The 22,587-nt window shown below is 41.7% G+C and overlaps 1 protein-coding gene across 1 annotated transcript; it reads left to right on the top strand.

The window, feature by feature from the left end:
- The first annotated feature begins 6,041 nt into the window (after nucleotides 1-6,041).
- On the top strand, nucleotides 6,042-18,894 carry LOC121620066 (protein lin-28 homolog A-like). Its single transcript, XM_041956003.1, has 4 exons — nucleotides 6,042-6,072; nucleotides 6,642-6,808; nucleotides 11,822-12,000; nucleotides 18,690-18,894. Exons 1-4 carry the CDS (start codon nucleotides 6,042-6,044, stop codon nucleotides 18,892-18,894), a joined length of 582 nt encoding a protein of 193 aa, XP_041811937.1.
- Nucleotides 18,895-22,587: the final 3,693 nt, after the last annotated feature.

Below are 22,587 nucleotides of genomic sequence, written 5' to 3'. Positions count from 1 at the left end.
TACAATAGGTGGAAAGTCCAGGTTTTCATCCTGTCTCATTCCAGTGGTGTTAATAGTTTCATTTTTAACCATAATCCCAGTCTTTCCTTACATTAACCATATGGACTACATGCTGTGTGAGATATGTGGAAGTGTAATCCAGGAATCATCGTGTAAAATAGTTGCATGCTGGGTGCTTTATAGTGGAAGGATCTCTGCCGTGCTGGTGGCTGTGGTGCTCCAGGAGTTTGTATAGGTGCGCTGTCGATTTTGCTTTCACCTTTTTTTTTTATAGCCATATTATTGTAGCCTGGTTTCTTTGTTTTGTCAGGTTATATTTGTCACGTCCTCCTAGCAAGATTTGACCCTTAAATTCCTTTTCGGCTCCACCTATTTAAAAACACATTGTAAACCAGAGGGACATGTGGAGAGCAAACTCTATACTACATGTTTGGATATATTTCCAAAACTACTAGAATTATGACAAAATATGGTTGTACTTAGCTGAAGATGGGTTCTGTCTGGCACCAAAACTACTTGGTCAAGTTTTGGAAAAGGTTTCTATTTTCTTTAAAAAATCAACATTGACAATTGACTTCACACTGGAGTCAAACCCTGGTCTCCTGTGTGAAAGCCATTATTAGAACCGTGAGATTTACCACACATCCAAGTCAGGATATTCTTCACTCATCTATACGTAGGCATAGAATCTACTGGCTGTTGCATCCTAAACAGGACACTATGCATACCTAAGTCACGTTGTATGGTACACTCAGGTCACATGTAATACATTGTAGGGGAGACAGGAAGTCAGTTTGTTGAGTCCGGGGCAGAGTACAGATCATCTGCCATAACCTTGGCTCCCCTGGGAGACCAGGAGGCACTGCCCAGTCACCTTTAGAAGACAGGAAGTTTGTCATAGTACCTTTGAGGCCTAAAGAAGTTTGTTACAGTGAGACAAAGTGTACATGATGCAGTTGCAACATGCCACGACAATGCCTCAGTGACCAAAAACCTGCAACTTTGTTCTCAGTGCAGCTTTTTCTTTGAATGTTCCCTTGCTTTTCTTTCACTGTGGCGCTAATCACCCCTCATACAGGCATGTTCTTCTTTTGTTGAAACAGTAATACCTTGAGTCTCCCAAGTCCTCCTGTGACTTTGAGTTCACTATGACAATTTCCTGTAATCTGCAGGACTACAAAACGTATTTTCTTCCTTTGGGCCCATGTTTCATTAAGTCATAGAAAGTGTCATGAATTTTCAGGATTGCCAACACAACACCAGACCACACAGCATGTGCCTTTCTGTCATACAGTACACCAAAGAAACACATGTATTATCAAAAGAACGATGCCCCATGTTGTCAGCAGTCACTATTAACACTGGAGCTCAATCTCTGTTGATGCTGTAAAACTTCCCTCTAACTCTGACATCAAGAATTTTTTTTAAAGCTGCTGACAGTCAACACTCAAATGAAGCCATTCTTTATTTAATCATGTAGATAAATACAAAACAGGGAATAACATGAGCATTTTGTTTTTATCTAATGGAACAGAAGTACAGGCCCTTGAGCAAAAGCCCACAAAGAAATTAAAAGACAAAATGACTGCAAACATTTTTAGCTCGGATGGCTCCGGTGAGAGCTGAGTTTCTGCTCTGCACTACCATGAGCAAAATCAGGGAATGAATGGCAGCTTGTTCTATGTGAAAGTGCTGTTTCTGTATCTGAGAGCACTGTTTCCATGTTCTACTGCGCTCGCTATTGTTTACGATGCATACGTCTTCTTTTGGATTATGTATGAATGACCGTAATATTATTCTTCTGTTATTGTTTAATATCATAGTCTTGGGTGATCTGGGGAACACATGCTTGAGGTGACATCTAGTGGAAATAATAAAACAGTGCATTTATTACCTGCAGGCATGTGGGTGTAATCATTAGTCCCTGTGCACAGTGCAGAATAAATCACACAGGAGAAAGTGAACCTGTCTTACTTTGTGTTTTCATAAAGAAATATCACTTGTTAATGGATCATTATCAAGTTCAATTTCTAGCCAGTGTCAAACAAAGGTAAAAAATAGGAAACAAAACATTAAATTCATCACCCACATGGTCTCAACTGAACTTAAATAAATAAACAAGCACAGTCTATCCTTTTTTCGGTTGCTGTCTGAATAGCATCTGTTGACTCATCATCAGTATTCATAGACACCAGTGACATTTCTAAAACAAATGGAGGGTGAAAAGAGGACAGCCACTGTTTGATGCACTGAATTTGCTGAGTGACGGTCTCCATTTTAAAATAAAAAAAGTTCTGAGCTGCAATCAGGCTGGAAAAAAGTATTTTGATATCTCAACAGATTGATTAGTGAGTCATCATTCATCAGCACATACAATGACACCTGATGATAATGATGAATGAGATCACTATGAATGTCACTATATAATGTTAAGGCATTATTTTGCCATACTCTCTTCCAGTTCATCTTCAACAGCAGCATCTTCTGAAAACATGACTGGTCTGCACTGTAAACACTTTCTCATTAGGCCTGAGATTTCAGGGACGTCACAATAGGAAACCTTTGCTTTGTTAGCGGAGCTGTCCCTGGTACTGAGGCAGTCCTCCCTTTCATACATGCGCCACCCTTTGTGTGACGGAGGCTATGGATGAGCTTTTACATGAATAGAGCTGTCTGTAGTTTGCCTCTTCCTCTCAACAGGTTCTTTACACCTGTAAATTATATCTGTGCTAATTAGGCAGCAAAAGCCAACAGCAATCTGAGCTCAGGATCTTGTCACTTTATACACGGCCCTCTCGCCAGATACCTCTATTAACTATGTCAAGAGCATTGAACAGCAGCAGTGGATTCTACTGACGTTTTTTTTTCCGTAGTATGCCTATAAAATCCTAAAAAATCTAAACCTCGCTTTAACAGGCGGGTGTCTTTGGTAAAGAAGGCTTCAGCAGGTCGTTGTTGCCTGCATGGCCCCTGAGGTGGGCCGCAGCAGCCTTTCCTACCTAGAGGCTTGTTGGGGAAGGGATATCTGTCACAACATGGCAGCGCTTTATGGATTTGTTATTGATCAGGTTTATTGATTGATTTCCCTCTGGAGGAGGGGTGAAAGGTGAGCTGACAGGCTTCCCAGGGGGCCGCTGCTTAGTTTCCCCCTCTTTAATACGCAAGGGCCCAGGCAGTCATTCCCGAGGTGTGTGTTTAAAACCATACATCATTATATACACAACATTAATACTGTACTGTACTCTAGAGTATAAACAATACTTTGATATCTGCAATTTATACACACATCCCAGTGTTCAGAACCTACTCTCTCAGTGTGTGTGTGTGTGTGTGTGTGTGTGTGCGTGTGTGTTGATTCAATAATGGCTGCTGAACAAGCACGTGCCAAGGCTTTGTTCCCACAAGCCCCTCTGGGTGACCCGGGTCACCTTCGGTGGCCTGTTTTGTTGTGCGGCAGCCGGTGGGCCTTTACATTTCCTTGGTGACTTTCAGAGGGCCTCTAGCTGGACTATTATACGGATGAATGGAGGCAGTCATTTGGTTTTCATCAGGCAACACCTCACTGGCACACACACACACACACACTCACTGGCATATGCACACACATACACAAAATGTGGACACATCAAGCTGCACCTGTGTACAGGAAGTCAGAAAAATTGCTGCCTTAGGTCATTATCTCTGCACATATGTAAAGCCTGGATATGTGTGTGTGTGTGTGTGTGTGTGTGTGTGTGTGTGTGTGTGTGTGTGTGTCATTACAGGAAGTTCCATGACTCAGCAGTGATGGGAGCAGGTTTGTGGTCCCGCTTGAAAGCAACTAATTACCCATTAATGAGCGCAAGTGAACGACTCCAACAGGCCACCGTATGTCTTTTTACAAACTGTAACAGGTGGATGTGAATCACCTCAGCAGAGACAAAGCAAGCAGTTTAGTTTCATCTGCAATAAAGATGATTCATCCTGAGAGAATAAAGAAGAGGGAGACACCATCTGGTGTCTAAATTACACCTATTAGTTTGTAGAATGATCACAGACAACATAAAGGCAGCACCAGTCGCCAGTGATGCACACACTGTTCATACAGGGAACGCTCAGGACCAGTGTTTCCTCTGAGAGGACAGCTCGGTCACCAACAGTATGTCTATGTCTATGATTTACTGCAGTGGTAGTTCGTTAGATACCTGCCATCAAGCACCAAATTTGAAGTGGCACATCACTCCTTAATTTGAACATGAATTTGAAATATTTTGCCTCTTCATTAATTATCAGTTATCAATTTAAGGTGTTATTGGGATGCATACGTCGTTCCAAACTGAAACCCTTCAAAACGCCTTAACTTCAAAAGCCCTTAAATAGCACAGACATTATTAAGTGCATGACTTCCCCCTAAATGCACACATTAATTTGAAATATATTTATACTTTTTATTATCAATTTAAAGTGTTATTAAATGATTAAGCGGATGAAAAAAACAACATATTTTAAGTAATTCCTGTTTAGTATTCAGGTATTTAACAGATTCAGCCAGATCTGGTGTAAAGTAATTGATAAGTTAATGGAAAGTAGTGTAGTGAGGGTTATTAGAGTTTATGTGAAGATTATTTTTAAGGGCAACAAATCCTTAAACAATAACATAACATAGAAACACCTCCATTCGTCCCTTTAAAGAGGCTTAAACAGCAGTGAGTCAGGGCTGCACATCTTGTCGAGGAAGAAGAAGAAAAAAGAGGAAGAAGAGGGGAAGATGAAACAAAGAAGAGGAAGACAAATGAGAATACAGGACAATTAGGCAGGTTTCAATCTTGTGTCACAAATTCAGTTATCAATGCAAAATTCTGAAAATTTGTGTGGTTAACGTCCAGATTCAGGGGTTCAGTCCAGATCAGTAAACCAATGGATTCTAAGATATTAAGGGGTTTTTATGAACTATTTGCATGGCATTTAGGTTTTCAACTGATAAAAACACCTTTAAATTTCCCAAATAGCACAAAAGTCATCCCTGAATTGTCATCTTAAAGGTTCCTTGGAGGTATGCAGGCTTTAAACTGAGGGCTGGTTTATGTTATTTGGTCACTAAAAAGCCCTTTAACTGTGCAGACAACCCACTGAAAACACCATAGTACATTATTATCGGTTCAAATTCTGAGAATGTGCAAATTTCAAAATATGTCAAAGCAAATGAAGTTTGAAATCATTTCAAACAAATTGAGTGATTGTATTTCCTTGAATGTATTTTTCAACATGAAATGTTTTTCACACATATGTTGCAAATAGTTGCAAATGTGGATAAAACTGATGAAAATTGAAAGACCATCTCTGATTTGAACTGAGCTGTAGCTGAAAACGCCTTGCAGAGGGAGCTTCAGTGTGTGTGTGTGTGTGTGTGTGTGTGGAAGGTGGCAGTGGGCGGGGCGATGTTTTTCTGGACCCTTGGGTGCAACGCTGATGCTGCATCGTCCAAAGCCCTGATTGGTCACTTTGTCTGTTGTTTTGGCTCCATATCTGATTGGACATGTGTGATTTATCTGCTATTGGAAATCACGTGGACTTGACCGAAGTGCTGTTGTGTGTGTGTATGTGTGTGTGTGTGTGCCGCTCTATGAGTGTGTGGTGGGGGTTACCAGAGGTAGGAGGGTCAGTGGGGTTCTGCAGGGAGAAGACACTCTTTCTCCTGGATTACAAACACGCACACGGACAGAGAGAAGGTGCACGGATGAGCAGCATGCACCCACCTCACTCCATCTGATAGGTGGTGGGCCGGAGCCGTTCCTGCAGGAGGCCGTGGACACCTCCCACCATGGCAGAAGGTATGAGGAGCCTCTTTGCTGTGAAAGAGGGCATGAAGCTGACTAGAAGAGAGGCTGCAGGGTTGGCTGGCTTTTCTTCTTCTCGCTTTGTGTTTACTTTCCTCTCTGAGGGGCTGGGTGGTTGTCTCTTGGTGTCTGGGGGGGTTGGTGTGGAGGTAGGATGGATGTGTGAGGGGCTGGAGGCAGCTCGGTGCACTTTAACGCCGGGGAGTAGCACCAGAGAGCGGCGGGATGGGCTCAGCCTCCACTCAGAGCTTCACAGGTACAAACAGTTTGCTGTGGGCCTGCTGGAGTGCGCCTACATCTATTTATTTTAAATTATAAAACTGTCTTAAACTGTTGTAGAAAATAGTGAGAATATATGCAATAATAATATATTGATAATTGTATATAAATGAATCAAATATCGTATTAGATTAGAAACAGCGAATAAATCCGTGATTTTATTCTAATCATCAATAAAAACAGTTGATTAATTATTATGGGATGGTCGGATTAGTTTTTGTTTTGTTTTAGTTTTGTTCGCGTTTAGCATGTTCTTCTGATCAGAGAGAATAAAAGCTCACAAGACATTTGGGCTTTGGGAAATTGTAGTTTTTATACACTGAACAATGAGTTGAAAATAATCGGCGCATTATTTGCTCATGAAACCGCTGCATCCATTTTATTGACTGTGTGTTTTATTGACTTGCTCATGAAAACTGTGAGTTTTTGTGTTGTGATCTCTTAAATAAACGTGAGCAGCTCTCGCTCGGGCCCTGACCGAGCTCATCAGCCGGTCCCTGCGGGATCCACTCCGCTCTGACCACCGGGCCTCTGTCTCTTGTGCAGGGGGCCGAGCGCGGGGCGAGGAGGAGGACGAGGAGGAGGAGGCGGCTCTGTCCCGGGGCAGCGGAGTCTGCAAGTGGTTCAACGTGCGGATGGGCTTCGGCTTCCTCTCCATGAGCAGCAGGGACGGAGCTGCTCTGCAGGAGCCGCTCGACGTGTTCGTCCACCAGGTGAGACGCTGCTGCCCCCTCAGAGGCCCCAGGCCGGTTTAATACCCCCGCTGGGGGTGATAGGAAGCTGCTACCGGTCATATGGTGGATGTGAATACTTTCTATTAACAATGCGCAACATATACATGTGCACAGCAGTATTAGCTGCACACACATATATCTTATTAACTATATATATACACTGCATGTGAACACCTTCAAACACTCCCTCCATGTGAAGGGAGAGGCTGTTTATTGACAAATGTTTACCCATAAACTGTTAAATGTAAATGATGACAGATTGGACTGTGTAATTAGAGGTTCGATGCTCCCCGGTGTGACTTTGACAAGGAGAAAAACACTGATTCTTAGATCAGTCCAGCCTATAGAGGAGCATCACAGATACACCAATGACACAAAGCAAAGCTGGTGTTTGTAACATTTTCTGGTAATCAAGCTGCATAGATAACACACCTTCCTGTGCATTCATCAGACTCTCTGAATATCTGAAAACCCTGGCTTCTGTTTGGTGTCCCTGTAAAAGTGATGCAGCAGATACTGCAAAGAAAAGGCTTACATTCAGTGAACCCTTTGGAGAAAGAAGGTTACAATGCCATTAAAATGCCATTTGACTTGAGGATCCTCAGCTCCGATGTGGCGCGTTCGCACACTGAACGCATGCTTTCACTTCTGGTTCTTGCAAACATCTGTGGTTCCATCTTCTCATGTGTGAAGATGAAGTGCTTTCAGTGTGTTAAACATTTCTGTGTCTTTCAGTTTATAGACCAGGCAAAGCTCTCTGGAGTAAAGTCAGGCATTAGCGCTCCTGATGTGTTTCTGTGTAAAATTACCTGAAGATTAACACATCTTAAAGTCGACCATGCCCGAGTCTGCCCTGCCACTCCCCCCACTCACTTCGCCTCGCAGATATTTGCTGTGGAACCTCAAAGGTGTGGAGGGGGGGTTTAGAGCTCAAACATTTCTATTTAAAAGGGGTTAGAGGTTTAAGCAGAGAAAACAAGGCTCATTCCTCTCCCCATCCAGCCCTGCTTCCTGTTATGAAGTCATTAAAGCATCAGGGAGCCCACCAACCCCGAGTCTCAGTCCCACCTCCCATGTGGAGCCTTTTGGCAGAGACCTCTTCTCGGGTTACCTGCCCCTGTGTTGCTGTAAATCATCTGATGAAGGTGAGGGGATTAAAGCCTTGTCCATGCTTGTTTTGGCCTGCAGAGGTTTGATCATGTGGGAGATTGTAGTGTGTTTTGTTCTAATGACCAATTAAATATTGTTAGAAATTAATTTGGGAGACAAATGTGAAATGCAGCACATTTGAAAGGCCTGGTAGAAAATGATGCAATACAGAAGGACTTAAGTTTAAGGTCTCAGTATGCTTCAAAACAGGTTTCAAAATGTGTTGTTTAACCACATCTAAAGGCAAAATGTTTAGACCTGTTTGGAAAGGTGCTGAAAAGCCTGCCATCATAATCTGCCCCTGACTGCTTCAAACAGGCATACCAGTCTTCTCCAAGAAGATTCACACAAACAGCAGTAACGCTGCACACTTTCCTCTCAAAGCACTCATGGTGTTGCATTCGGTTGTTGACGTTAAAAAGTGATGGGCAGTAGTTGTGTGAAGAATAAAAAAAGATCTTGAGAGAATTCAAACCCTGCATCCCTTCACACGTGAAAAACAGGAACAGTAGGGTTTCAGGAAGTGCTTCAGCAAGCTCTTTGTCTGAAGCATACTGAGCCCCTACAGCGGTCTAACACCTGTATGAGGTGTGGCCTCGTAGCTTTATTGTGTCGGACCACATGGCTGCACAGTAAAGCTGACCGGGTATGAGCAGCTCTGGATGGACAGGGAGTCACTAGACATTCACCAGGAGCACGTTCATGGACCTACGAGAGAGTCACTGAAGGAAAGAGAGCTCGATCAGGATTACTTGACCTCCAGAGTCCTGGATATTATATCACTGAGGAGAAAAGATCTGTTTTTACACGCAAAATGTGGACTGTTGGAAAAAATCACCTGTAATAACATCATATGTTAGCGAGAATATGTGATTATACAACGTGACCTCATGGGGCCCTTTAAACGTTTCGGATGTCATTTTAGGAGTTTTGGATGTGCACTAAATGATGAAGTCAGGTGACCTTCGTTGTTTGTCGTCATAGTCAGGGGACCTTTGTTGTCATGGTGACAATAATAACGTATAGGTGGTTAACTGGTGGTGAAATGCTCTCTGTTTGGTTCGGTTTAGGCACCAAAACTGCTCGGTTTGCTTTAGGAAAAGACCATTGTTTGGCTTGAAATGAGTAAACTTAATTTACGTAATGTAATTTACGTGACATACGATACGTTGATTAACTATGGATGTAGGTTCACATTAATGAACAGTGGTCTCCTGGGTGAAAGTCCTGTGTTAGTTTGACCCATCCATCCACCCCTACTTCCTTCATATCTCCATATACAGGCTTTGTGGCTCTTTATACTGTGTCACCTGAGTTTTTTTTTCTATGACATTCATGCCTAAAATGACCTGCGAAAAGCTTACAGTGGATGGTGATAAATGATGAGTGGAAAGCAAAAAAATACATTGTGATGAATGACTTAAGACATTAGCATGTTATTAATATGCTGTTTAGTGAGACCAGGCAGGATTATATGTACAGCAAAAAAAAAGTAAATTTAATTTTCACTTTAACACCACTCATGTTACTATTCAGTTCTTCTGTTTATGCCAAACTAGCCAACAAAACTTAATTTCTTGGCCTTTTTTGTTTGTTAACCCCTTGACGCCTGAATTTATTTAGAATTATTTAAAAAAAATAATTATAAGTGTTTTTGCTTTCAAATTGATCCTAAATTAAGAGGAGTTTGTAAATTTTTCTGTAGCACATATGTTGCACCCTCAGAACGACAGGACTCGGTCTTCTGTTCGGCAACTTTATTCTTCCCGGTGATGCTTATTTTTTTTTTTTGATAAGTTTGTCGGAGCAGCCGGGTTTCACAAGGCAACCACACATTCATGTTACATTTTTCTTTTTTTTTTCGCACACAGACACACTGCGCAAACTGATGACGTACTGCTTCACAAGCATCGTACTCTGTGTCTGTCTCTATCTCTGCGTAAATAAAAAAATGAGTGAAGGCAAAATAATACATGGAAATAATGAAGACAAGCAGAGAATTAAATAAAAATGTGTACTATTATACTGCCCTACTTAGTCTGCTTCCCTAACATATATGCTTTGATTATTTCCAGGCCGCAACACATACAATAGATCTAAATTTAGGTATGATGCAAATTAGCGACAACAGGCGTTAATGCTTGTATTTAAGCATTAACGCCTGTTGTCGCTAATTTGCATAAACATACCTATTTTCAAAATTCATAAATGTGCATCATAAAAGCCAAAAAATTGCTTACAACCATTACATTGTAAAAACAACACAACGGATGTAGTTTTCACTTCGACCGGTCCGATGAGAAACCAGTGCTTGCAAAAGGTTCCTAGGTGTGTGTTGAATATGCACAAACCGGCGTTAGAGGAATGCATGCAGGATTCAGCTGCAATGTGGATTAAAGTGGTATGATGCAAATTTGTGACAGTCGGCGTTAAGGGGTTAAAAAGAAAAAAAACATAAAATCATTATGTAATAATATAAATTTCTACACTGAGCTGACTGACTTCCCAATCTGACAATTAAGCCCAATTTGCTTCTGTTTTCTTAAACTGCAAAGCTTTGAGCTCTCTCTGCCACCATCCTACTGCTCACTTTGATTGATTTCCATGTGACTCGTGGGATGTGCAGTGCAGTATTGTCTCGTTGAGTTTAACCAAGACAAAGTATATTTTATTGTTCTATTTTGTCACTGTAAGATATCAGTAGTGACTGTTTGTTTGGTTTTTGCCATGTTCACTGTGAGGTAGCTCATCCCTCCTTTTATTTACCACCACAATTGGAAATCCAGTTAGTGAAAGATCAGTGGTATAGTGGACTACTTGGTGACGGAGGATGCATACATTCCTGCCACTTCCTCTGGTAGCTATCCCAGGAATGCACTCCTCCTGTGTGTCATTTCCCAGCATCCTCCAGTGCAATGGTCATCTGGAGATTTGACCAGATGGACTCATTTTGGAGTTTGTGGCTGCATGTAGGTGGTGGTGCTGAGGAAGCAGAGCGGGTGGGGGGTGGGATGAGGAATGCTTTGGAGGTTTGGTTGGAGACACAGGAGGGGAGGAGGGGTGTTTGAAAGCATTGATGTTTTAACAGGGCTGTCAACAGGATTGGATTTTTATGAGAGCACTGAGGATTCCCTGACAGAGTGGCTACACCTTCCCATTTCTGCAGCGTTTATGGAGTTTGTCTCACGTGTGCAGTCAGTGTTCAAGTAAGCTGCACCTTTGTCTTGTAAGGACCAACACTGGAAATGGTGCATTTAAAGTTTAGTAATACTCCCTTCTAGTAACTTTACCATCTCAACACCTGTATTTATCTTGTCAGAAACTGCCCAAATAACTGCAAAAAAAAGACATTGTTTGCCAACTTGACATATCTGATATGGTGAGCAAACAGTTGCTTGGATACATATCCAGCAGTTGTGGAGCGACATTATCATTTATCTGCAGATGTACTTGAATGTAAGTTCAACATTCACTGTCTTTCAGCTCCATTTTTGCTCTCTACCACCTTCAGAGGGAAATATCTGGTTCTTAATCTGCCAAATGCTTCACTATGTTTATCAGCTGGTCTCTAACTTTGTGTCTCTGCTGTGTGGTGCTGAGCAGGTCGTTCACAGTGGGGTTTTAGAGCTTTCTCTGTGAAAATAGCTGCCTGCTGCAGGTGAATATTACACTATAGGAGCGGTGAGAATGAACCAAAATGTAAAGTCACAGGCCTGAAAACTTTTTGATGTTAGCTCTCAAAAAGCTCTCAAGAATCCCACATTAAGCTTTTTGATACCACCATCTGTGGCATTCTGTGGCAACTGCTCAAACCCCATGAACCTCATTCTCTCTCCATAACAGAGCAAACTGCACATGGAGGGCTTCCGCAGCCTCAGAGAAGGTGAGGCCGTCGAGTTCACCTTTAAGAAATCGTCTAAAGGGCTGGAGTCCGTCCAGGTTACTGGGCCCAATGGAGCACCATGTCTGGGCAGCGAGAGACGTCCAAAGAGCGCCCAGAAACGACGCTCCAAGGGTGACAGGTCAGTCCAGAGTGAGGACATCCACGTGCATGGAACAGTTCAACATTCTAAGAAATACACTTATTCACTTTCTTTCTGGGAGTAAAGTGAGAAAATTGCTTATCTCATGTCTGTGTAAAATGCAGATCTGGAGTCAATATAGAACCTATCTTTAGATTACAAGCATGGGTCAAAAGCTAGCCTGGTACTGTCCATCACCTCTGCAGCTGACCCACGAACATGTTGTTGTGCTTGTTTTTGAATTGAAAATGTTACAGTTTGTGATTTATGTGAACTACAGATGTGATGGAACAGTTTCTTGACAGTTCATCCATCCACCTCACATGTCTGTGTAGCACCTCTGGCTGCAGCAGAGGCTAGCCTGGCTCTGAAAATGCCATAATGTGCCTGGTGCCATCTCTAAAGCTCACTAGTTAACGTGGTATGTCTCTTTGTTTAATCTGTACATAAATAGAAATTTAAACTTCACAGTTTCTCCCTTGAGGGTGAGTTGTATTCTGGAACTTTGTCTTGATCACCAACAGTTCAGATATCTGCCGAGCACCTCTATGCAGAGTCTCCAGTTACAGCCGGTTGCCAGATACAGCTGGTAAAGACAGGTTCTGGAGACCTTACTATAGCCAGGACCTGACTCAAGTGCCATATAGAGAAGACAGTGGTGTCAATCTTCTTCTGTATTTCTCTAAATGTAAAACTTTTCCTCTACGTTTGCCTTACATACATGAGAAACAACATTTTGCTTCTTGAATGTGGCATCTTTTCATTAGAAACAGGATGTTACAGTGAAGGCAGAGGTTACTTAAAAATGCTCCAAAGTTCATAATCTTAAGAGCCACATACTTTGAGTCAGAAAATAAATTCTGTCAAATTGTAACATAAGAAATACAAGATATTTACCACTGCGTCATATTTCCATTCTGTTACTTACTGTGTACAGCTGCACATTTTACTCAACAAAGTGCTTTGATGGGTCTCTTGAATGATACTGTTGCTGCTGTTGTATTGGCATTACGCAGCCTCCTAAAGAATGTGCTAAAACTAGCAAGTCTGTGAAGAAGACAGCATGAAGTGGCTTTCTTGAAGATGCAGGAGAAATGTTGTAAGTGATTTGGTTACTTTGATTGAAAGAGGAGCGATTAGTAACTGAAAAGTTGAAATTGTTGCTTTTAATTTCATTGTGACTTTAAAAGGACACAGTAAATTGAAGAGGGCAAGTGCAAAAGTGTAAGGTTTAAGTAGATTTGCATGCCTTGTGCTATAGCAGCTGTTTTTGATTGATTTTAAGGACTGAAAGTATAGACAAAAATGACTTCATAAGAGGGAGGTCTTTGCTCTTTTACAAGTGATGCCAGTTTATCTCTTGTTGATGAAAGTTGGGTGTAGAGCTAAGAAGAACTCTGTCAGAGAATTTTGCTGACTAGATGCTGGATCTTTGTGGAGCAGCAGGCTGAGCTGGATCAATAGATTGTTTGATCTCGTCAGGACTCTCCAACCCCCAACGCTCCATTTCTTGGCTTCTGTACCGGCCGCAGTGTAGCTTCATCAGTTCAAAGTTCATCTCTTTGATACCAAACACAAACTCAAAGAATACAAACGAACACATAAATGAGTGATCCTGGAGAAAACTGTAATTTATCTGCAATTGCTGTTTGTCTTTGAAGCTTTTTTGGGTAATTAAGATCCAGTAAGGCTATTAAATTGATCTTCCTGTCTTTAAATACCTGCTGGATTTGATCACATTCAGATGTTCCTTCTTTTCTCTTTCTTACTGGTTCCAAAACTTCAGTGTTGCAATTAAGAGGAAAAGGAGTTTGATTTGCAGACCATAGGCCGTTACTAATGTGAGATAGCATCTTATTAAGTTGAACTTCATTAATCATGGTGGGCAATGATAGAAATAATCCCACAACTTCCTGTCTTTAAGTATCCGCTGTGTAGGTTTGATTGCATTCACATGTTCCCTCTTTTCTCCCAAACATAAATGTAGTATCCGCAAGAGGAAAGGATCTTATCCATTTAATTGATAACAGATGTAGGTGCCCAGGAGAGGTCGGAGGTCGCCGTTGCCATAGCAACAATGGGAGGTCGTGTGCAAATGAGGCGGAGGGGAGGGAGGTAGGAGGGTGGTTGAGCGGGGGTCAGAGTTCAGAGGTCATGGTAGTATTGAAACAAAGGAGCTCCCTCTCCCACTCCTGTGGCCACACTGATCAATACCGAGCCCTGATGGGGGGCTGGGAGGAGGGAGGAAGAGGGGAAGGAAGTGGTGGTGAGGTGTGAGGTGATCCAGGCCTTAGTCTGGCCTTCATCACTCTGTATCTCACAGACCTTTGCTGCTTTAAGAGACATGAACTCAATATTTTTTTGATCATCAACAAATGTCATGATGAGACTCAAACCAACCACGACTCCTCCGACAGGATTTCACCGTCCTGCTGCCCAAAATAGTCCAAATGTGGATTCATCCGCCTCTAAAAATAGTCCCCAACAAATGGACAGTTTTCTCCTGTTTGAGTAATGTTTGTTAGGAGCTACAGTGACCAGCTGTTTAAGGAAATTCCTGAGCCATTTTTAAAAATGAAACTATATATTGGTGAGCTGTTTTAATATTATGAACTCACCTCCCTTTAGAGCTATGGTGTATTAGCATCTTAATGTGTTTGGGTTTTATGACCTGCAACTCAACAGTTTAGGTTCAGCATCGGTGCTCACATCAATGTGATTTCTAACAGCAGCTGGCAGCTGTTTTAGGAGAAAAAACTCTAAAAAGCCACTGTACACTACCTGCTCAGCACCAGACAGCGGACAGACACAGTTAGCAACTAGCTGGTGAACATATAGCAGCGTTTAGCAGCTAAAGAGCATAAATATTTCTTGTAGTGGCCGTGAAACTGACTTACATTCATTAGGTCACTCAAAATATAACTCAAAATGACTGATAACGCTGCCTCAGCTGAGCTGACCAGGCGCTGATGAGCTAACATGTTAGCTGTGTTAGCTTTACAAGGCCATGATACAGTATGTCCACCGTGTGTGATTTGATGTGATAGCTTGTTGCAGAGCTTGTTTCTATTTTTTAAGTGTCTTCAGTAGGAGCCAACAGGCTCAGACAGGACAGGGAAGCTGGAAAGTTGTTGGTTTCAGTCTTTAATGGGTTTTGTTGACAATAACAGAAACTTTATGTACGAGTATAGAAGAGAATGATATTTTGGTTTGCCAGTTTGAAGCCCTAAGGCTCAAGCTTAAGAAAGGTGAAAAATCATTTTAATGATTTTAGGATATATAGGACACTGATCCTAAAGACAAGCACACAGCCTTCAACTAAAGTGAAAACACGAAATTATGTGTGAAAAGGCCCAGGGGCTCGAAGGAGTCAGGACTCAAAAGCAGGAGACCAAACACAGTTCCAACAAAAGGCCAGCACGAGGGCTGATTTATTTACAAAAAACAAAAAGGCAATACAGGCAAACTCAGGGCTCAGAGGTAGTGTCAGAGGCAGGAACAAAAAACGCTAAGGATTTCAAAAAGGAAAACTAAGGACGCTAAGGTAATCAAAACAACAATAGAGAACTATGGTACTTTTAGCAGGACTGATATACTGAGATACAGGGAGCACAAGACGTACAAGACAATCTGGCACAAGACGAAGGGAGACGCGGACTATATATACATGAGGTAACAATGAACAGGTGGAGACAATCAGGGCAGGGCAGACAATCAGACAGGCGGGAAGCACATCAGGAGGTCAGAGTCTGAAACGAGAGGAGAGTTAGGGTTTCACAATAAAACAGGAAGTGCCCGACAAGACTAGACACTGTGAACAGACAGACACGGATCAGACACGGCGGGACATGACAATGTGTATTGTTTTGTGTGTTGGAGTTACTGCAAATACCTTGTTTCTTAGTGTTGAAGCATAGTCAATGTTTCTGAAGTCTTAAAAGTGCTTGTACATGAAATATAAAAAAAATAATAGCTCCCTACTCAGTTGCTTTAGTTGTTCGACTGCAGGCGGGGAGCAAATGTGAAAAGCCGGGGCCCAGAGCAAGCCAGGTTGTCCATACACAAAAAAATCATTTTTTTTCTGGCCTGTTTAACTGGCCAGTGTGTCTTTGTGTCACACTGTGGCTCACAGCGCCTGAGCCTCACTTATTTGCCTTATTTATCCTGCGCTAATGAATTCACCAAGAGGATTTCACTTAGCAACTAATCATTAGCCTTCTCAGACATGCTGATAACAATACACACACATCTCCAAGATCATAGCAGCAACTGTTCTGTGTCGAGGTTCACACTCGCTTTGACCTGTCGATAGCAAGATTAGAGCTGTGTGATAATTTAATGATTCAGTGGAATCCTGCTGTGAAAGCAGAAGAGCACTCACTGTTGCACAATATACAACCTTCTTGGTGGAGGTAAATATCATCATACAGTATGTTGTTACTGTTCAGCACAATCTGCTGCTTGAGGAGAAATGGTTCAGTCATGCTTTGCATGATCTCTGAACAGCCAATTATTATCTAAGTGTATTTTATTTAACCTGTAAATAACAGATCCCTGGGGCTGCACGGTGGCTCGGTGGTTAGTCGCCTCACAGCTAGAAGGTCCCCAGTTCGATCCCGCCAGGGGTCTTTCTGTGTGGAGTTTGCATGTTCTCCCTGTGCAGCGTGGGTTTTCACCAGGTTCTCCGGCTTCCTCCCACAGTCCAAAAACATGCTGAGGTTAATTGATAATTCTAAATTGTCCGTAGGTGTGAATGAGCGGTGTGCATTGTTGTTTGTCTGTATGTCTGTATATGTAGCCCTGTGGTAGGCTGGGGACCTGCCCAGGGTGTCCCCTGCCTTCGCCCGAGAGACGGATGATGGATGGATAACAGATCCCATGTGAACTGGAATTAGAGACAGTTTTACAGATGTGAAGGCCTTTGTCACAACAGACGTGTTCACTCGCCATAGCAGAAAATGCACATGTGTAATCGATCACGTTATTGATGATTCAGTTCAGCCAGCCTTCAGTCAGGCAGATACTCTACAGATGCACTTGATTTTAGCCCTGAATTGGTTGCCCTCGACTAATCTGAGAATCGGACCAAGTTTCTGCCACATCAGTCGTCACTGGACGTGCAGTTAAAGGGGTTCATGACGCCCGATTGACTGCCTGAACGATCAATGGTCTGATTTAAAGATGTTCAGATGGCTTTCTGGCTGGATTATAAACTGTAGTGAGCTTGTTAAAATGTTATTGTTGAGTATTTTACATGTTGTGGTTTGCTGTAGTCTGACTAGTGTGATGGAAAAATTCATTTTACAGACCATATTATATTTATATAATTATTATATATCTGCCTCCATATTTCACTTTTTTCTTCTTACTTTTTGTTCCTAGTAGAATTACAGGAAGTAACTCTGCCTTTCTCTCTTTTTTTCTCAACATTGTTGAGGAGACAGTTGACTTTTCTGAGTAAACTTCATTGCAACTGTCACTAGACAAACCAGCCAGGGATTCAATGCTATTTTGTGTGAGCTCCATGACGTTGCAGGACTGTTGATCCAAAAAGTGTTAATATGAGCGTCTTAGATTCTTGCAGAAAGGACGAATAAAGCTTGTAGTGTGAGTTAACGCAACGTATAAGATCAGTAAAAATGTACAGTGTCTCAAGCTGTGTCAGTGGCCCAGTGTGGACAGTACTAGGGTTTACCTGAACAAAATGCAGCAATGTTACACCTGTGCCTTTCCTGCTATAACAAGTCATTCATGGCAGCAGTCCAAATGGAACGGTTGGAACACAGTTCATTGCATTACATTCATTTGAACATGTGAGCTATGATTTTCCTTACTTTTACCATATGTACCAGATATCAATTATAGCCTTATTGCTATATTCTGCACAATCTAATTCTATTCATACACCCCCCCGCAGATGAAAGCAAACTCTTCACCGACATCATTCTCAAAGATCACAGTGAAGGAAAAAGAAGAAAAACACATTTTTGGGTGCAGGGGGACTTTAAACACTCTGCAAAGCCAAGATTCACCCTTTTACCTCGATTGATGGGACAACAAAGCCAGTTTTCAGTTTGGCTGTCAAAGTGTCCCTGATACCATCCCTTAAGGGACAGAGATCAATCTGGGTAAATCCTCTAACAGCTGTCCACCACTGGGACGTCATGTGGCCGCAGGGTGACAGATGAGTTAAGTCACAGGGGATCTGAAACTAAAGCTGGAGTGTGCTGCCCTCTGCTGGTAGAATTTCATCATGTCACTTCACTGAAGATAGGAGTTTTAGATTCAAGAATCAAGATGATTCAAAGGAAAATCAGCTGCTTGTCAAAAGTATTGGATGCTTTTAATAATTCCAGTATTAAGAAGTAGCATTTATTTTAGAGTTTCCAGCATATTTAATCATACAGTGCTACTTCTATTTGTGGTGTGTGATGCATTTCTGAAAACGTTAAGAGCAATGACCGAGTGCATCACTGCCACCAAAATAACATGTCCCTCTCTCAATTCTTTATGAAGGAGCTGTGTTAATATCATTTCTCAATTAGACTTTTATACAGTAACCCAATAATAAAGTCAGATTTACTTTACAGCTCATTGAATAAACTCATATTATACAATTTTCCAAATTACCTGAGAACAAGTATATTAGCCCCTCTGAGGTAATTTTCTGTCTCTTCTGTTCGTTTCAGATGCTACAACTGTGGAGGACCTGGCCATCATGCCAAAGAGTGTCAGCTGCCACCTCAGCCCAAGAAGTGCCATTTCTGTCAGAGTGTTTCCCACATGGTAGCCAACTGTCCGGTCAAAGCACAGCAGCACCAGCAGCAGCATTCGTCTCCAGCTGCCTCACAGAGGGACGAGGAAGAGGAGCAAAGCCGGGCCACCCCTCTCTGAAAACCCGGAGCGAATGACTGAGGGACACTGTGAGGCTTTTCACTGGAACACTGCTGACAGAAAGAGCTACCTCAGGTTTTATTTATTGAGCAGCAAAGGAGGATTCATGACCGTGGTCCTGGCGCGATGTGTTGTTCAAAAGAGCGCTGACAGACACTTCCACTTTGAAAACTTTTATCTTCCCTTCTGTGTTGTTTTCCTGCCTTGAATAAGTGTCTTAGCTTTGGAATGAAACAATCAGACTCCCGGTTGGTTCAGTCGTGTAGTAGACGCAGGTATCAAGTCCTCGTTTGGACTGATCTGACATGACGTGTGCCTCTGCTGCCTGAGCCTTTTCACGATAATGAAACAGAAATCTTTCTGCTTTCCAACTCTCCAAGCGATTGTACACATGCTGGGTGTGTGACAAGTTGTTCAGAGTGGCCTAAGGCACCGGACCGGGCTTGGCTGATTTATGGGTTTGCAGATATTTGATAGTGCTGCTGGAAGTCTATGTCAGTATGGTCTATAAAACCTGTATGATGGTTATAATAGACCTTTTTTGTACAGCAGATGTTTTGACATGTCATAACAGGAGAAGCAAGCGCAATTAATTAACAGCTGCATTCCAGTTAGGTGTTGGGTGTTAAGCCACTGGCGTTGTGCATGCTTGCTTACTGGCACACCTTTCTGGCACACTTTATAGGAGCTGATCTGTCATTAATGACATTAATTAACCTGTCTTTCCTGCTATGGCAAATACAAATATTAAATGTTAACACACTAACAACTACTGAACCTTAGACATCACAGAGTAGACTTCATAGCAGAGCCGGTGTGCTGGATTAGGTTCTACAGGTGTACTTAATAAAGTGGCCACTGAGTGTATTTCTCAATTCATGAACTCAGAACTATAAGAAAATCTGGTCACGAAATTTCGATTCCCACAGTGGGTCTGTCATATGGACTCTATAGTTCATCCTTATCTTTAAAGGTCAAGCGAGGTCATTGTTTTGGCTCCATCTGGGTTTCCTAAATTATAGCACCCTCGTTTGTCAGATCATGCAAGATCCTGACAAACATTAGAGATGGAGGATAGTAGCAGGAATTATTGGTCTGTCAAGAATGCAGCATTAACTGAAGTAGCCCAAAATATTAAAGTTCCAGCTGAAATAGCTTTAACATGTAGCCTCCCTGTATGCCATCATATAACTTAGCTACGTAGCTAGTTAGATTAGCCACTAGGTAGCTAGAGTGTAGCTAGATCAAATTTTTCAAACAGATATTTTTAAACAATAAAATACAAACTATACCATTAACAAAGCTTAACAAAGCTGTTAATATTTCTTCGAAAGATTGAACCTACTCAAGAGCAGAACTAGCAAAGTGAAGCATTTAGAAATGTCATCACGTCTGCGCACTAAGAGGCTTTTAAACTTTTTAACAAACTCTATATCGCTACTTTCTTTGCACACAAAATTCCAAAATTCACAATAATGATAATTGTAAGAAAACAAAGTGGCTGCAGCATTTTTCCAGAAAAAGTCAGTGTTGGCCTAAAACTGGTTTCTGGGTTAAAATCCCTTTCCAACAAGACCTGACATGATTATAGTCTGTTTCTGACGTCAGATCAAATGATACGAGTATGGGAGAACAAAACATTTGGATTACCGACTAAAACTTGAAACATGAGGTAAACAATCCAACATGTGAATGTAAGAGAAGAAAACACATCCTGCACAGCCAAGTGTTTGGTTGAAGCTAGCTGTGTTCGCCTTTATGGGAAAACTTTAAGATCTCATGGTGAAAAGTGAATGTTACAACGTAAGTGCCATAGCCTCCACCTTCTAGTGGGGTGGATGAGAGCTACATTCAGATGTCCCATTCCACTAAAGACAACATGACTTCATCACACATGTACCTGTGAACAACAATACCTTTGTCCACTAGTGGGGACATGTATGTCTAAATGACCGGGTTGCCATTTCATTATTTGAAAATGTATATGCAAGACCAGTATTGATTGTATGAAAGACTTTGTCTGCAAACAGTATTAATCCAACGGGAATGTTCTCACATATATATCAGGGGTTTTTCACATGAACAGTATTTACTCAGGTGTACTTGAAAGTTGTAGGTGGAGCAGAAGGAAGGAGTTGAGATGCCTTCACTCATTTGGGTGAGGAGCTAAATGTATGTAGATATTATCTTTTTTTATATTAGCTATTTATTCAGAGTTGTTCTCCCGGAGGGGCAGAATGAACATTTTGACAGTTTCAACCTGTGCTGTAGCTCAGAAAGATATTTGTAACTTTTCAATACCGGCGCGACACTCAAAGCACATGCTGTAAGAATGTCACAACTTTTTGACAAATTCTGTCAACTCTTTTAACGTTTAATTGTTTATTGACTGACTTCAACTTCACTGTCTGCTCACTGCACAGGAACAACACAGCGTTCCAGTGTCTAACGTGGAGTTTATTTAGCATCTTCATTTGAACTCAGGCCGCTCTTTCAGGATGTGTCTACATGTTTAACTTATTTACGGTCTTCTTTATCTTATCTTTATGTCGCTTTCTGTCGAGCAGCAAGTACTGTGGCAACCTTATGTGACTTAAAGATACCATCCGTTAAAGGAAACACCTTTAACATTATATATCATTGCGTTTCTGGGCAGGGTTTGTTTGTTGCTAGCATATTTTACCATGGGATCAGTCATGGTCAATGTGGCGTCAGTTAGCTACAGTGGAGTGTGACAGCAGAAACTTTGTCCCACTACAGAAAACCCCAGCTGCAGGGAAAGTAGCAGCCTTTATTGTTGTTTCTGGTGGTTAAAGTACTTCAGAAAGCTAAAGTTGTTGTTATGTCGTCTAACATGTAGTCACCTGGCCGACGCCATGACATCTGAATGAGTTTAGCAACAGAGCTAGCTCCCTAGATTAGCCAGTTAGTGAGCTAACTAGCTACAGCATTGTTTAGTGTTCGGGATCTGGAGTGTGTTTGTATTCAGGGAGTCTTCACATTCTCTCCAGCGCTGAAGAAATAGAAATGCACTGATTTTCTTTCTTTACGGCAGTGAGATAAGACTAATATCAACCTCATGAATGAAGTATGTGTATCTTAACATAAAGTTTGCATGCTGGGGGAACTGTTAACTGGCTAGCCTGGAAAAAATGGCCACCAGAACGTTTAAAACTCATGAATTATCACCTTCCATCGTGTTTGTTTAATCTGTACCAAAACAGAAAAGCGAAAATGACGATTTGAGGTGAGGCTGGTGGAGACGAACTGTAACTATTTTGGGCCCAGTGTCCCAGAGTCACCGTTCCTCTTTTTCACTTGTTCTTTTTGCATTACTGATGTGGATTAAACAAACAAGATGACACAATTTTGTTCATTAGTGAGCTTTATAGATTTTGGTAGGTGTATTTTTTTTCTCATTTAACCAGGCTAGTGGTTCCATAGGTTCCATCAGGGGACATGTATGAAATCAGTAACTCGACAAAGCGGGTCGAGGGGAAGAATCAGAAAAGTCAATTAAAACAGCGAATCACAAACTAAGACATAGAATGAACTGAAAATCACAAGTCGACAAACAGCCAAGATACTTAAGTCATTCAAATGATTATTTCTAAATCATTAGCACAGACATATTGACCGACTGTTACCGATCCTGCTCTGATGGATACCAAAAATACCACTTTTTCCTTGAGT

This window comes from Chelmon rostratus, chromosome 16 (assembly GCF_017976325.1).
Source record: "Chelmon rostratus isolate fCheRos1 chromosome 16, fCheRos1.pri, whole genome shotgun sequence".
NCBI lineage: Eukaryota > Metazoa > Chordata > Actinopteri > Chaetodontiformes > Chaetodontidae > Chelmon > Chelmon rostratus.
The sequence above is the reverse complement of the archived record's forward strand: the minus strand, read 5'-3'. Positions and strand labels throughout refer to the sequence as shown.

Coding starts and splice junctions, on each gene's coding strand:
- LOC121620066 (XM_041956003.1), top strand. CDS start 6,042: ATGGGCTCAGCCTCCACTCAGAGCTTCACAG. Junction 6,073..6,641: donor CTCCACTCAGAGCTTCACAG/GTACAAACAGTT, acceptor TCTCTTGTGCAG/GGGGCCGAGCGCGGGGCGAG. Junction 12,001..18,689: donor CGACGCTCCAAGGGTGACAG/GTCAGTCCAGAG, acceptor TGTTCGTTTCAG/ATGCTACAACTGTGGAGGAC.